The sequence below is a fragment of the Solanum stenotomum genome, chromosome 3, assembly GCF_019186545.1.
Source record: "Solanum stenotomum isolate F172 chromosome 3, ASM1918654v1, whole genome shotgun sequence".
In the NCBI taxonomy this organism is placed as follows: Eukaryota; Viridiplantae; Streptophyta; class Magnoliopsida; order Solanales; family Solanaceae; genus Solanum; species Solanum stenotomum.
In genome coordinates, this window is record NC_064284.1 from 54,922,930 (window position 1) to 54,936,789 (window position 13,860).

Here is a 13,860-nt window from a genome sequence, read left to right on the forward strand (position 1 = left end):
ACCAATGTTTTCTACAGAAAATTTCCAAACAAAAGGCCAATATAAATATAAAAATTAGCTAACATCCCATGAAGTTAGTTTCAATATTTTCTTAACAAAAATCATAGCTAATCAACATCGATCTCAAGCTAGACTATAATATCAAGTTTTGCATAACTTCCATAGTAAAATAATAATGATCTTTTGCATCTTCTAAGCTTGCATCTTGACTTGTAACTTCAATCTTCAAAATCTGTAAATACAAAAAATTTGAAAAGACCATAAGTAACTATTGGTATATATAAGGAGTAATATGTAAATTTTACACTAAATTAGTTACACTGCTCATCGCAAAAAAAACTCTAACATTTAGCAAAGGTTATATAGAAATGTCAACAAGCTGCAAGAATATAAGAAAATTAATTGGGAAAGCTTTGATATGCATTAACCAAGAATTCAAATCTATTTCAAAACACAGAAATTTGAGGACAAGAGATAGTAAAAAATGGAGAAATTCTCCATCAACAATGTATGCTATGGATACTTTAGAGACTCTATCAACATCTCTTTATATAGAGTGCAGATGGATACCTGAGGTCGAAGGAGAAATGGGTAGATCATGTAGAACTCAACTTCCACTCAAATATGTAGAGGAGAGTATGCCCCTATCAGCAATTTTCGTATTGCAGAGTAAGGAAAAATGGTGCATATGGCGAGGAACATGAGGGTTCCACAAAACTCAGCTAGTTTGGCTGAAGCTAAGAAGAGGACCTTAGAATTCTTCAGGATGTGTTGCAGATCCATCCCTGAGTATGTGGAAATTTACAACTTATACGACATCATTTCCCCCTCTAAACTCCGTTCTACTGTCACTGCCAAAGTTCGCAAAAATTCAAACGTTACTAATCCTAAGGTAATTGACATGCTGTTGTTTAAGGGCATGGAAGAGTTGACGAACTGTATGGACCACTCAAAACAGAGGCACCATCTTGTTGGGAAATATGCCTTAGGTAATCAAGGTCTTGAAGAGGAACTTGGACATAAAGATCAGGGCAGCTCTAATTTCATGAAAAACTTTTAGAGCATCAACTACTTCTAGATTTCTTTTTAAACTTTTTTTCTACTCTTGTAATAAACAATTGCAATTTATTGGTAGTAGGTACTCTGTCGAGTCTAGAACAGGTTGTTATGTTGTCTGCTTTGAGATGGAAGTCATTCCTTTTTATGGGAAAAAAATGTAGAGGAGAGTATGCATTGATTCAAGAGAAGACACTAGAGGCAATTCCGAAAGGAACTAGTAGCAGCATGCTAGAGGTTTGATATTGGATAATATTCATAGAATGGTATTATTCATCTCACTAGATGCTCTTAGATTATAAAAGTATTGAAAAAAGACTTCAAGTGTTTCCTATCAGAACATCAAGTATAAAATTTGAAATCTGATCAAAATTTGTTCATGACTAAAATTATTATGGTTTCCTCGTAGTCGTAGAGTTTCCTATCAGAACTTCTATTGTCCAGTTAGTAGAGTATCACTAGTCTAAATCGTCTATAATTTTCAAGTTTATATGTCTTGATGTAGTAGGTTGGGAGACAAAAACAGATTGCATTCGAAAGTGTATCACAAGTCTAAAAGGTTTACAGATTGCATTCACAGTGATTGTATTAAATCCTAGAGAACTATCGATTGCATTCACAATGAATCCTAAAACTTCCATGTTAAAAAGAACCATTACGTAATAGAAAGTGCTTCCCCGAAAATTGAGGTAGTACAAAATGATGAAATCCAAGAAGGAATGTTATTTGACCTTTAGCTTGATACAAGAATTAACATCTAACCACAAGAATCAAAAAGATGAAATTGATGGATTCTATAAATTCTTTGGAAAATGAGTTTGATGAAGCTCTTTGTAAAGGTCAATCACTTGAAGTTCAGTTGCAGGAAAATATAAGATAGTTGTTTTGAAGACGGATATCTCACGAATGTGCAAGGACACAAAATTGTTTTCATGTAAAAACTCGGAGCTGACTGCCAGTGCCAAGGAAACCATAGAAGGAAAATGTTTCATTGAGGAGGAATTGTTAGAGAAAAGGAATGTTTGTGAGAACTTACATATTGAAATTACCAAGTATGATGATATTGTTAGCAAAATGAGTAATTCAATTGAATGTTCATAGAGAAATCTGAATGGTGTTACTAGTAAGAAGGAAGACCTCCATAGAGAAATTCTCATGTTCCAAAAGAAACTAGAGACAACACAAACTCTTGCGGAGGAAAGTGAAGAAATTTCCATAGAAGCAAAATGGGTGGAGTTGTGCTTTAAGCTACTTTCTTCAGCTACTAACCTCTGTTTTTTCATTTTTTTCGGCTCCCCATTTTCTTACAACAATATTCTATTCATGTTAGGTGGCCGAGATAGCAAAACTCCAGGCTGATGAGAAAGAAGAGGAGGTTAAATTATTTCAGAGGTTTGTTGAAGAACTAAAATGCATAGTGAATGTACTGGATAAGGAGATACTCATTCTTGGCCAAGCAAAATGTATTTATCTATATATTTATCATTGAATAATCTGACTTAACTTTTCACAGGAGAGGCTGAGCAATAGCAGTTACAAAGAAAGAGGCTAGAAATGGAACTTCATTCCATCAAGCAACAAATGAACTTCATGATTGAAATTCCTAATTTATTCACGTTAGTACGCAAGTGGATAGAAATCTCTTAGGAATTAGTGGCACGTTACTACGTACGTGGATCTGTTTTAACAATTTCACCACTTTTACCGCCTTCTATGTTAGCCTTAAAAGTTGAACAATAGTTCACTTGTTACTCAAGATGGATTTCTCAAGCTTAATACAACTTGCTCTATCTTCTATTAGAACATTATTTTAGCTCATTGAGCTGCGAGTTCCTCTGTTCAAGAAAGGTTCATTGTTCTCTTACTATTATAGAACACTAAGTTCTGCTACGATTGATCCCCTTCATTGTTGGGATCTTATCACACGACAAACTTAAATCTATTTTAAAATACACAAGCAGTTATCTAAGAGAAGAATAGTAACCTGAACAAGAAGAGTCACTTAAACAAGAAGACTAACTCGAACAAGAAGAGTAACTCGAAGAAAACAAACAACACACCTAATTAGAGAATAAATAGAAATCAACTTGCATTTAATACAACTCTCTCTATCGTCTCTCCAACACTATTTTAGTTCATTTAGCTGTGAGTTCTTCTGTTCAACAACGGTTATGAAGATCCCCTTCATATTTTGGATCTTATCACACCACAAACTTTAATATATTTTTAAAACATGACTATCTAGTAAGGAAGAAAAAGAGTAAATCAAACAAGAAGGGTTATAAATCGCACAAAACAAACAACAAATCATATTTAGAGATGAAAAATATCAACTCGTGAAGGTGCACATACCTGAGATTCGAGTAGGATAGAAAACAGAGATTGAGTTGAGATCGCTTTTAGGCAAACCTGTGTTTTTTCTATTTTGAGAAAACACAGATGAATCGTTGAGAGCTATAATCTACGCTGAGATTGCTGCTAGGCAGATGCTGCTAGGGTTTTCTGATTCGGGACACTGTTTTGAAAAACAAAGCGTCTTTTGTTTTTGTTTTTTTAGAATTTTAGTTACACTACTTATGTTTTGGCTCTATGTTTTGGTGAAACTTGAACTTTTTTTAATATTAAAGTTGCCGCACTTTCTCTCCACTATACCCCTAAATTATAATTTGGGACCATTTATTAATTTCTTTAGAGACTAGATTTAGTACCTTCACAAAAAGATACATAATTAAGGACAAAAATAAAATTTCGTCCCAATAGATATACTTTTAGAGACGGGATTATTAACTCGTCCCTAAACATTGGTCTTAAATAAAGCTTTTTCTTGTAGTGTGTCTAGGTGTCCTTTGGGTAAATGGTTTTGCGAATAGTTGGTTTAAGTTAGCATTTTTATGTTGTTTATTGCTAACTTGTTTGCTTGTACCTGCAGCTGTATTTAAACAAACATTATGGGTTTTAAGGAGTTTCCCATCGTCTCCTTTTAGCTCTGGGTTTTTTCCGTCTTTCGATCGACGTAGCTCCGCATTTTTATAGTCATGTTGCTGACTAGCTTTAGACTTTAGATTATTTTCATCAATCTTTAGCGTTTGTATCTCGTTGTCCATACTATCCACTTTTGTGCAAAGTGTAGTAATGACTTTGAGTATCTTTTCAATTGTATCTTCTTCCTCAGTCTCAGTTTGAGTAGCTTTGTTGTGATAGGTAATCTGCAATAACATTCTTATCAGTTTTTATTACTTCAATTGTAAATGTAAAAGTTAATATATTTAATACCAATCTCCTTATTTCTTTTGTTGTTACCGAATCTTGTATTTTTCTTGTTAGCCACCATTTTACTTGTGTATTATCTGTTCTTATAATAAATTCGTTGTATACAATATATGGTTCAAATGATAATAAACACTTATATACCGAATATAATTCTTTCCTATTTATTTCCCATCTTACTTCTGCATTAGTAAATGTTCCTGAATAATATCTACAATGATGTTCTATTTTTCCTTCTCCATACCTATATTTTAATACTCCTCCATAACTCTTTTCACTAGTGTCGGATTCTACTATATAAGTAATTTTTTTATTTTCATCCGGAAAATATAGTTTAGCTAGGTTTTTACATAATAATTTTATTTTTTGTATTTGTGTTTGGTCTTTCTTATCAAACTGGTATTCTACATCTTTCTTTAATTTTTGTTGTAATGGTTTTAAATTCTCTGCTAATTTTGGTATATATTCTCTTACTTGATTTACTAGTCCTAGAAATGATTGTAATTTCTTTTTCGTATCCAGCTGTTCATTTGAGTTAATTATTTTTTGTACTATATGTGTTTGCATTTTTATTCCATTTTTATCAATTTGTATTCCTAAGAATTATATTTGATTTTTCATTATATCTGTTTTCTTTTTACTTAGACTTATACCTGAATATTCTATGATATGTATAAATTTTTCTAATAATCTTATATGTTCATCTTGTGTTTTGGAATATAATAATATATCATCTATGTATACTACACAATTTTCTATTTATTTAAAGTAATTGTCCATAAAGTGTTGATATCTACCTGGTGAGTTTTTATATCCAAATGGTAATACATTCCATTCATAAAATCATTGTGGTACAGTGAATGCTGTTAGTTTTTTTGATTCTTCTTCTAGTTTTAAGTGATAAAATCCTGATTCACAATCAAATTTGCTAAATTAATTATATCCTTGTATTTGTCTTATCTTTAGTATTTTATTTGGTATCGGATAATTATATGTTTTAGTTTTTGCATTTAAATTTCTATAATCAATAACCATTCTGTTTTTTCCTCTTTTTTGTTCACTATGTTTATTTACGATAAATGTCGGGCTTGTATGCTTACTATTGCTTTCTTGTATATATCCTTTTTCTAGTAATTCATCTATATGTATCTTAAATTCGGTTAAATCATTAAAATTATACTTTAATGATTTTTGGGTTATTATACTATTATCATCAATTAGCTCAATTTTTATTTTTGTTTTATGTTTCTCCTATCCTTGTAAAGGGTCCTCACTATATAATAGTTCTAACTTATCTTGAATTATTTTTACTTTATCTATAGAGAATATAATTAATTCTATTTTAGGGTCTTCTTCTTTTATATTTTCTAATTTTTGTGTAATTTTTTCACTTTCTTTTATCCATTCTGTTGTTTTTCGTTTTTTATTATTTACTCTTTTTGCTCCTATTTTTTGTTTACACGGTGTTGTGAACTACCAGTGTGTTTTTGTTATTATATATGGGTATAATTTTTCTAAAAATGGCATTCCTAATTGCATATCTTTTGTAGTTAATTCAAAGTTATATATTTCTTCTATACTTAATATCTTATCCCATATTTGTATTTTTATATTTTTTGTCTTATATGTGATCATGCTTCCTTCATTATTAAATCCTGTTACTACTATCGGTGTTTTTAATTTTTCCCATTTATCTTCTGATAAACAATTGTATTTACATATATTAGCTTCTACTCCCGTATCTATCATTGGTGTATAATATCGGTTGTAATATCCTTCTAGATTATATGGTTTTACTTATTCTAGCCATTTTATTCCTAAAATGATATTTTCATTTCCTTGATATATTTTGTATTTTATCGCTATTGGTACTCCTCCGATAATTATTTCCTTTTCTGTTGTTTCTTGGGTATACATTAATGTTTTTGGTAGTTCGGAGCATGATTGTTCAATAGTTATCATTTCATCTTCCGTCACTAATTCTCTTGTAATATAGTTCTCTTCTCGTCCTGTATCTATTAATATTAAATATTTTCGTTGTTCCATTATTTCCGTTATGTAGTAATGATGTGGTTTTATATCTTCCTCCATTGATTTTTGTAGAGTTTTATCTATTCTTCTTGAGGTACTCATTTTTTATGAGATTTGTGGTATTTCACAGTTCATGTTTATTCTTTTTGATGTTGATGTACGTAATCTTTCTTTTACTATTTCTAAATCTTCTTCTATGTCAATTTCATTATAACTATAGTCATTCTTGTCTATGACTGTGACTATTCTTTCAAAAGGATCTTCTATTTTATTTTATTTATTTTATTTTTTGCTGTTACTTTATGTTTTGTCGTTAAAACATATAAGTTTTTACATCTAGTTGTAAATATTTTACTTCCCGGGGCTAGTTCTATTCTTGACATTCTCCAATATAATACTAACGATTTATCTATATTTTTGTCATTTATTGCTACTGAGTAATTAGCACTTATTATAAATTTAAATTTTTGGTATATGAGGTTATCTCTTACTGCACTTATTATACTTTTTTCTATGGGTTGTATAATTCTATCATCCGCTAAGTATATTTCTATGGGTGTATCTATTCCTTCTCTAAAACAAGCTTTTATTAATATTTCTGTTCCTCCTAAATGTACATATTTAGTTGGATTTTTAGCCTTAATATCTTGTATTTCTTTATTTATTATTCGTTTATTTATTATTGGTATTTTGGCCTTTCCTTTAGTGTATTTGCAATCTATGATATGTTCTCTTTGACTTACTACATAATATTCTTCTTTTTGTCGTTTAAACCAGTTTCTTATTGTTGGTATTTCGAATATTTTTGCTACACTTAGGTCTAATTCTTTTCCTTTTATTTGTTCAAATATACTATTATCAAATATTATTTTCTGTTCTAAAGATTCTTCGTCTTGATGTTCTTCTTTATTTATTATTTGTATGTCTGCTTCAGTCATTTGTTATATTATAGAATTCATTATCTGATTCTATTTCTATGTCATTATCTATTTCATTTTCTGATATTTCATATATGCTATCTTCACTTTCTAATTCATAATCTATGTATTCTATCTGCGTATATTTTTCATCGTCTATTATTATTTCTGATATTTGTTTTTTCTTTGGATTTTTAGGTAATTTACAATCTCTAGCTATATGTCCTAATTTTCCACAATTATAACAAGTACATTCCGTTAGTTTTCTTTTTGGTCTATATGGTCTTTTGGTTTTGTAATTTTTTACATAGTACCTTCTTCTTGGTTTTTTATATTTATATTTTGATCTATATTTTTTATTATATTTCTTTCTATTTTTGTAATACTTATCCGTACAACCAAATTGGGGTGCTGTTTTATTTTTGCAACATGCTAAGTTCTTTATTAATATTTTTTCCATTTTTATTTCTTCTTTATGCTTTTCACATAGTTCCATAAACCATCGTTGCAAGAATTTCATTCTAGCTCCTAAGGTGTCCGTTAATTCTGCTTCATTCCAACTTTTTATTATTTTTGAATTAAAAGGTTCTGGTAATTTTGTAAAATATAATTTTCTTATTTCTTTACTTTCTTCTGTGCTATATGTTCCTTTATAATAATATTCTCTAAATGCACATGTATATTCATCTATGTAACACATATTGCATATTGCTAATTTTGTCATTAGATTTCGATTTATGATTTTTTCTTTATTTTGTTCTTCTACTTCTGTTGTCATACTACTAAATTCATTTCTTATAGCTATTTCGTATTTATATAATATTTCTATGGTTGTAGTGGCTATTCCACCATCAAATTTCTTATTATTTCTTAAAGTTGTTAAGCTTTTACTTGTTAAATTTTGTCGCCATAAGTTTACTGTTCCTATAAGTGTTCTTTCTATGTATCCTGGTGTCTCTGCTATTACTATCTTGTTATCTATTAATTGTTTTGATATGTATCCTATCCATAATTGGATTGCTTTATTTATATCTATTAAATAGTCTAAATCTAAAAAATCATGTTGTCCAGTTATTGGTTTGGGCGTCCATTTTCTACTCAATCTTTTATCCCATGTAGTTTTTTCTTTATCATATTGTTCATAATTTTCATTATAATATTTTGGATTAAATTTTTTTGGATTTTTTACTCCTGATGTGCTAGGTTTTTCGTCCATGTCTACGTCTTCTGTATTTACTTCTAAATTCTTTGTATTATCTATGTTTGCTAAAAGTTCCGTATATGTTTCGCTTGTTTCCGAATGTTGGTCTAGATCATCATCGTTTATTTTATCAACTCTTATTTCGGGTATATTATTTGAGTTATTTTCTTCTTTTTCTCCTAATTCATCTTGTAATTGCAATTTTTTATTAAATTTAATTATCTCATTTGCTAATTTTGTTTTTTGTTCTTTTTCTTTTTGTTTAATTTCATACATTTCTTTTAATATTGCTAGCTCTTTTTCTAGCTCTATTATTTTAGTATTTTTTACTTCTTATAATTGTTGTACTCCCTTTTTTGCTTGTTGTTTAATTTTTTCAATTTCCGTTCTTCTATCTATTTCTTCATTTTCTTTTGTTATTCTTACCATAGCAGTTAAACTATCTTCTAGTTTTTACTGTTTCTTTTTCTAACATTAAATTTATATTGTCACCTATTTTCTTATATCTTCTTCCTAGATTAGAAAATATTATCTTTATTTTTAATCCGTCATAAGTTTCATATGTTTTTTCATCTATTGCGTATTCTTCTTATTCATTTATAAATTATGTTGTAGTTTATATTCTAAGTTATTTATTTGTATTTCTAGATATCAAATAGTCTTTCTTTGTGCTACTATAGATTTGTGACAAATTTCTGCGAATATATTATTGTTAAGTCTATTTTGCCTGTGTTCTAATTTTTGTCGTTTTTCTATAATTATTTCATTAAGTTTTTGTCTATATTCGTTATTCTTGTTATTCATTGTATTTTTAAATATTGAATATATTTATATTTTATTTTAGATATATTATCTATTAATTGATCTAATTTTTCATTATTAGTCTTTGTGATATTAAGTTGTTTATATTCCGGATATAATTTATTTAATTTTCCAAGAGCACCCCCTTGCCGTTACATGCGCATTAAACCTCTTGGAGGTCTTATATAAGCCTTAGCATTCATTCATCGTATTCGGTAATAAAACCGTAGGGAATAAAAACTCTTTTTAAAATAAATCCATAATACTCATAAAATCTTTCAAATGTAAAGAAGTAGAATTTCTAAGTCTCATGTACCATCTTAGACACGAATAGAACATCTTAGGGACACGACCCTTTACAACAATAAAAAATATAAGTCTTATACAATGTCTAAGTGAAAATACTAGAAAGATAACAACTATGTCCTCGAATATATGAGGACAGACCTAGCTTCTTGAGAAGAGTCAGTATCCCAAGCTTCCTCAAAAGATCTCCTCACTTCCCACCACCTACACTTATAACAATAGAGAAATATGGAGTTAGTGCAGTAAGTACCAAGTATTATGACCATGCAAGAAAACAGCAAAACTGACATTTACAAGGATTGTATGCTTTTAAGACCTTCTTTAACAAACCTTTACAACGACAAGCATAAATCCACTTTTCAAGTCACAATTCACAATTAAGACCATATTCACATCATTTACAACTCAATTAATACAAGTGTACAATACTTAAACAAGATAGCAAAGTAATTCCTTCATTACCATTTAAGCCTCTATCTTAAGTCACCCTAAGCCACACTTAAGTGAATAATGAAGTGACCGCCCACAAAACCTCTTCATGTACACCTAAGTGTTCCTAAGAGTTACCATAGATAAGGGTTTAATCATTACATTATAACATACTAACTCAACATTCTTTAAAAACCATCTAAGAGACACACAAGCATATAGGGGACAATCACATAATAGCCCTAAGGCTTCGGGAACTCACTTTGGTATCTTCTAAGCCTACTTGTGCCATGTGTAGATATCAACCCACACTACTACCTACACGTTGTAGAACCAATCCAATACTAGAGTGCACATTCCATATGATTGAAATAGGCCTTAACCGACATAGACCACACTAGCAAGGTATGGAATCCGGAGTCTATCCTACTCTGTGGAGGTCGTTCTACTTTCCAATGGTAGAACTAAAAGCAACCCATGTTGGCACATGGTTTAAGAGATGTCCAAGGATGTTCATTGTGCCTAATCTCATGCTCAACTAGGCCACCATCCTAACCACATCCACTCGGTGCTTAGCCTTGGTTTCGATAGAGTATTCAATCACATATGTACTAGAGAGGGTTCCTTTTCTAGTTCAACCAACTCATTGTACCTCTTCCCAAGAAAGGCACAATTTCTTAGTCATAGCCAATCTGGGTTGATAAGAATACCTCATTTGACTTTCATAGATAAGGATTCTCATGCCGTTTCGGCTCTATCCATCACTAAGTCTATCATTTCACTCAAGAAGGGAACATCGCCCTAAGGCCCATCCTTCAAGGTTATACATTTTCTTAGGAAAGCTAGACTTATGAAAAGGCATTATGCTTAAGTTTACTAATTCAAGTCTTGGCCTAGAATTCCTCATTTAACATTTATAGGAAGAGCTCCATTACTAAGTCATAGCCCAACCAAACCTTCACATATATATAATCAAGCTTCCATGACACAAGACAAGATACTCAAGTCTAGCAGATGATCTATTACATCATCTTATGAAAAATCATCATAGTCCATCATCACCACATATCTCCATTTCAAGAGAGGCACGCTTTCACATTAGCATAATAACACTTTATACATTATCACATTAATACCATTAGAAAATCTTCGCATTATAGCTTCACACAAACTTTACATATAGCTTCATATAGAACTTTACATATAGGCTCATATATGTATAAAAGTACAACAATATAATAACACTCATATATTTCCCTTCACGGCCTCAATTCCCAATAATACCACACACGAATAAGATATAACACTACCACCAAAGGTGGATTCAACCAACAAACAACAATCAATTCCATAAAGAGAGTTCAAGCTTTCTTACCACAATGCAAAGCCATAGCCAAAATCATCAATACTTCACCCATAAGTCTTACCACTAAACATTAAACAATACAAGAGATATCAATACAATTCACTTTACACATATTTCCATCAACTTTGAATTTATAGAAATAGACCCACTTCATAGCAAATTTAGGGTTTTAGAGCAAACATTAATTCTTGAAGAAAGTTCATATAAAATCATCAATTATATGTTATTTCACCAATATAATGCTTTTGAAAACAATTTATCCATGAACCCATGCTTAGAATAGAAATTAGGCTTTTTGTTCTTTGAAAACTTTTGAAACCCTGTTGAATGGACTCCTTGAAAGAAAGGATAATAAAGGATCAAGGGTCACCATACCTTAGACTTGATGAATCCCACGAAAATTTGATGAAGAAAGCTTTAAATCTAAAACCCTAGGTTCCACTTCTCCTTCTTCCTTGAGTTGAGAGAGAAATATTGAAAGAGAAGAACTTTGGAGGTTTTGATTAGGGAATTTGAGAATAATGAGTTATTGGAAGGTTTTAAGACATAAAACTATTTATATTAATGGTATAAACCATTTAAAATTAACCCCACATGATAAAGTCTTAAAACGAAATTACTTAAAAGCCCTTCACTTGTGCAGCCCCGTCAGGGACCACGCCCACTTGGACGGGGTGTGACGGGTACCACGACTCGTGGTGGTGCCCGTGGTCCCTTGACCAGTGGGCCTCTCCACCATGTCAAGCCCTCAAGGGCACAAGGCATCTTCACGGATGCTCCCACGATACGTGTAGCACACCATGAGTCGTGGTGGAGCTCGTGAAGATGAGGCATCACCTAGGCAAAGTTGCCTTGCCTTCCTTGAGACCAAGTGATCTTCACGCCCAAGTATACGGACCGTCTAGGGCACTACTTGCCGTGGTGGTGCCCGTGGTCTTTGGGGCAATGGGCAGCCAACTTGGGAAAGCCTTGGCTATTTGGCTAAGGCTTGCCCCTTTTGGGTTTGCTCCTTGTCTAGCACCCTCACCTAACCTAGAGTAGGTCTCCAAGCATTGAGTCTAACACGTGCCTTGACGTTAACTCACTACACTCTTTAAACTAGACCTTAAGATTAAGAATTCAACATTTAAACAAGTTACTAATGCACAAAACCCATGTGAGGCTCTACTTTATCCTACTTCATTTTATGGGGAGTTACAATATACCCCACTAGGGAACATTCGTCCTCGAATGACACTTTAAAAAATTAAGGGTAATGACTCAAGACTAGCAGCCCACAACAATCATACAATATCAATATGAAAGCACTGACCAAGGAGGAAACATCAACTCTACAAAAGAAGCCATTACAATACCACTTCATTCAAATTTTTGGAAGTAGGAATCATACCTACAACTCAACGTGCCTTAAACTTTTTTTCCATTTCTCATTTATTTGGAGGAACTCCGTTCTCCATAGTACCTCACCCTCGTAGCAACATCAAAGAACACAATATGCAATTATCTCATTAAAACACAATCATGCCACATCAAGAATACACTTAAGCATGCTCAACTAATCAACTCTAACAACTTTTAGCAACTCACCATTTTATGCATATAAGGAGAACAACAATCATGAACCTCATTTTTTTATTTAAATCAAGAACTCAATTTAAAGCATGCATCATTATAAGGAAAATAGAGAAACTCATTCTTTTCCACACGACTCCAAAAATCATGCATCATGCTTATACAATTCTATGACTCAAGCTTGATTAGGAATAGAAGAAAGAGACAAGAATATCCAAACTCACCTCAACTCATCCTTCAACATACCATCCCCCACATAGGAGATACCCATCTAAACCAACACAAAAGGATTCCAACACAAAACTAGAAATATGACTTACCAGCACCTTTATCCGGATTTGCTTTCTTGTTAGCTTGGAGAGCATAGAAACGATTCCTTGCTTGACCATCAACACTAGGATCACTATAAGGATCTTACCTAGCTTCCTTACTTTAGAGACATTATTAGGACAATCTCTCACCTTGTGCTCATTTTTCCCACAACCATAGCAACCACTAGTGCCGGATAGACACTTCCCAAAATGCTTCTTTCCACAAGTGGAACAAGTAGGCTTAGCAATTTGAGAACCACCACCTTCTTCATGGTTAACCTTAGGAGCACTTGAGAAATCTTGATTTGGAGCCCTCTTCTTAAACCTAGGTTGTCCTTGAGCCTCATACCTACCCCTTTTTAAGTCTTTCCTCACCCTAGTCATCTTGGACTCATCTATAGATTGAGCATACACAACAATCCTAGAGATGTTCATGTCACCATGGAGCATTGCCGTACGACACTCTTCTTTCACCAAGTCGAATACACCGGTAACAAACCTACTCATCTCTTCTCTAGGATTAGACACCAAAGATGGAGCATACCTAGACAACATTGAGAACTTCAAAGCATACTCCTCCACACTCATATTACCTTTCCTAGG

General features: G+C 31.9%; 1 protein-coding gene across 1 annotated transcript; it reads left to right on the forward strand.

Moving 5' to 3' along the window:
* Positions 1-648: 648 nt before the first annotated feature.
* LOC125860700 (NADH dehydrogenase [ubiquinone] 1 alpha subcomplex subunit 6-like) lies at positions 649-1,060 on the forward strand. The gene has a single exon (XM_049540707.1). The coding sequence runs from the start codon at positions 680-682 to the stop codon at positions 1,058-1,060; it is 381 nt and encodes a 126-aa protein (XP_049396664.1). The 5' UTR covers positions 649-679.
* The last annotated feature ends 12,800 nt before the right edge of the window (positions 1,061-13,860 follow it).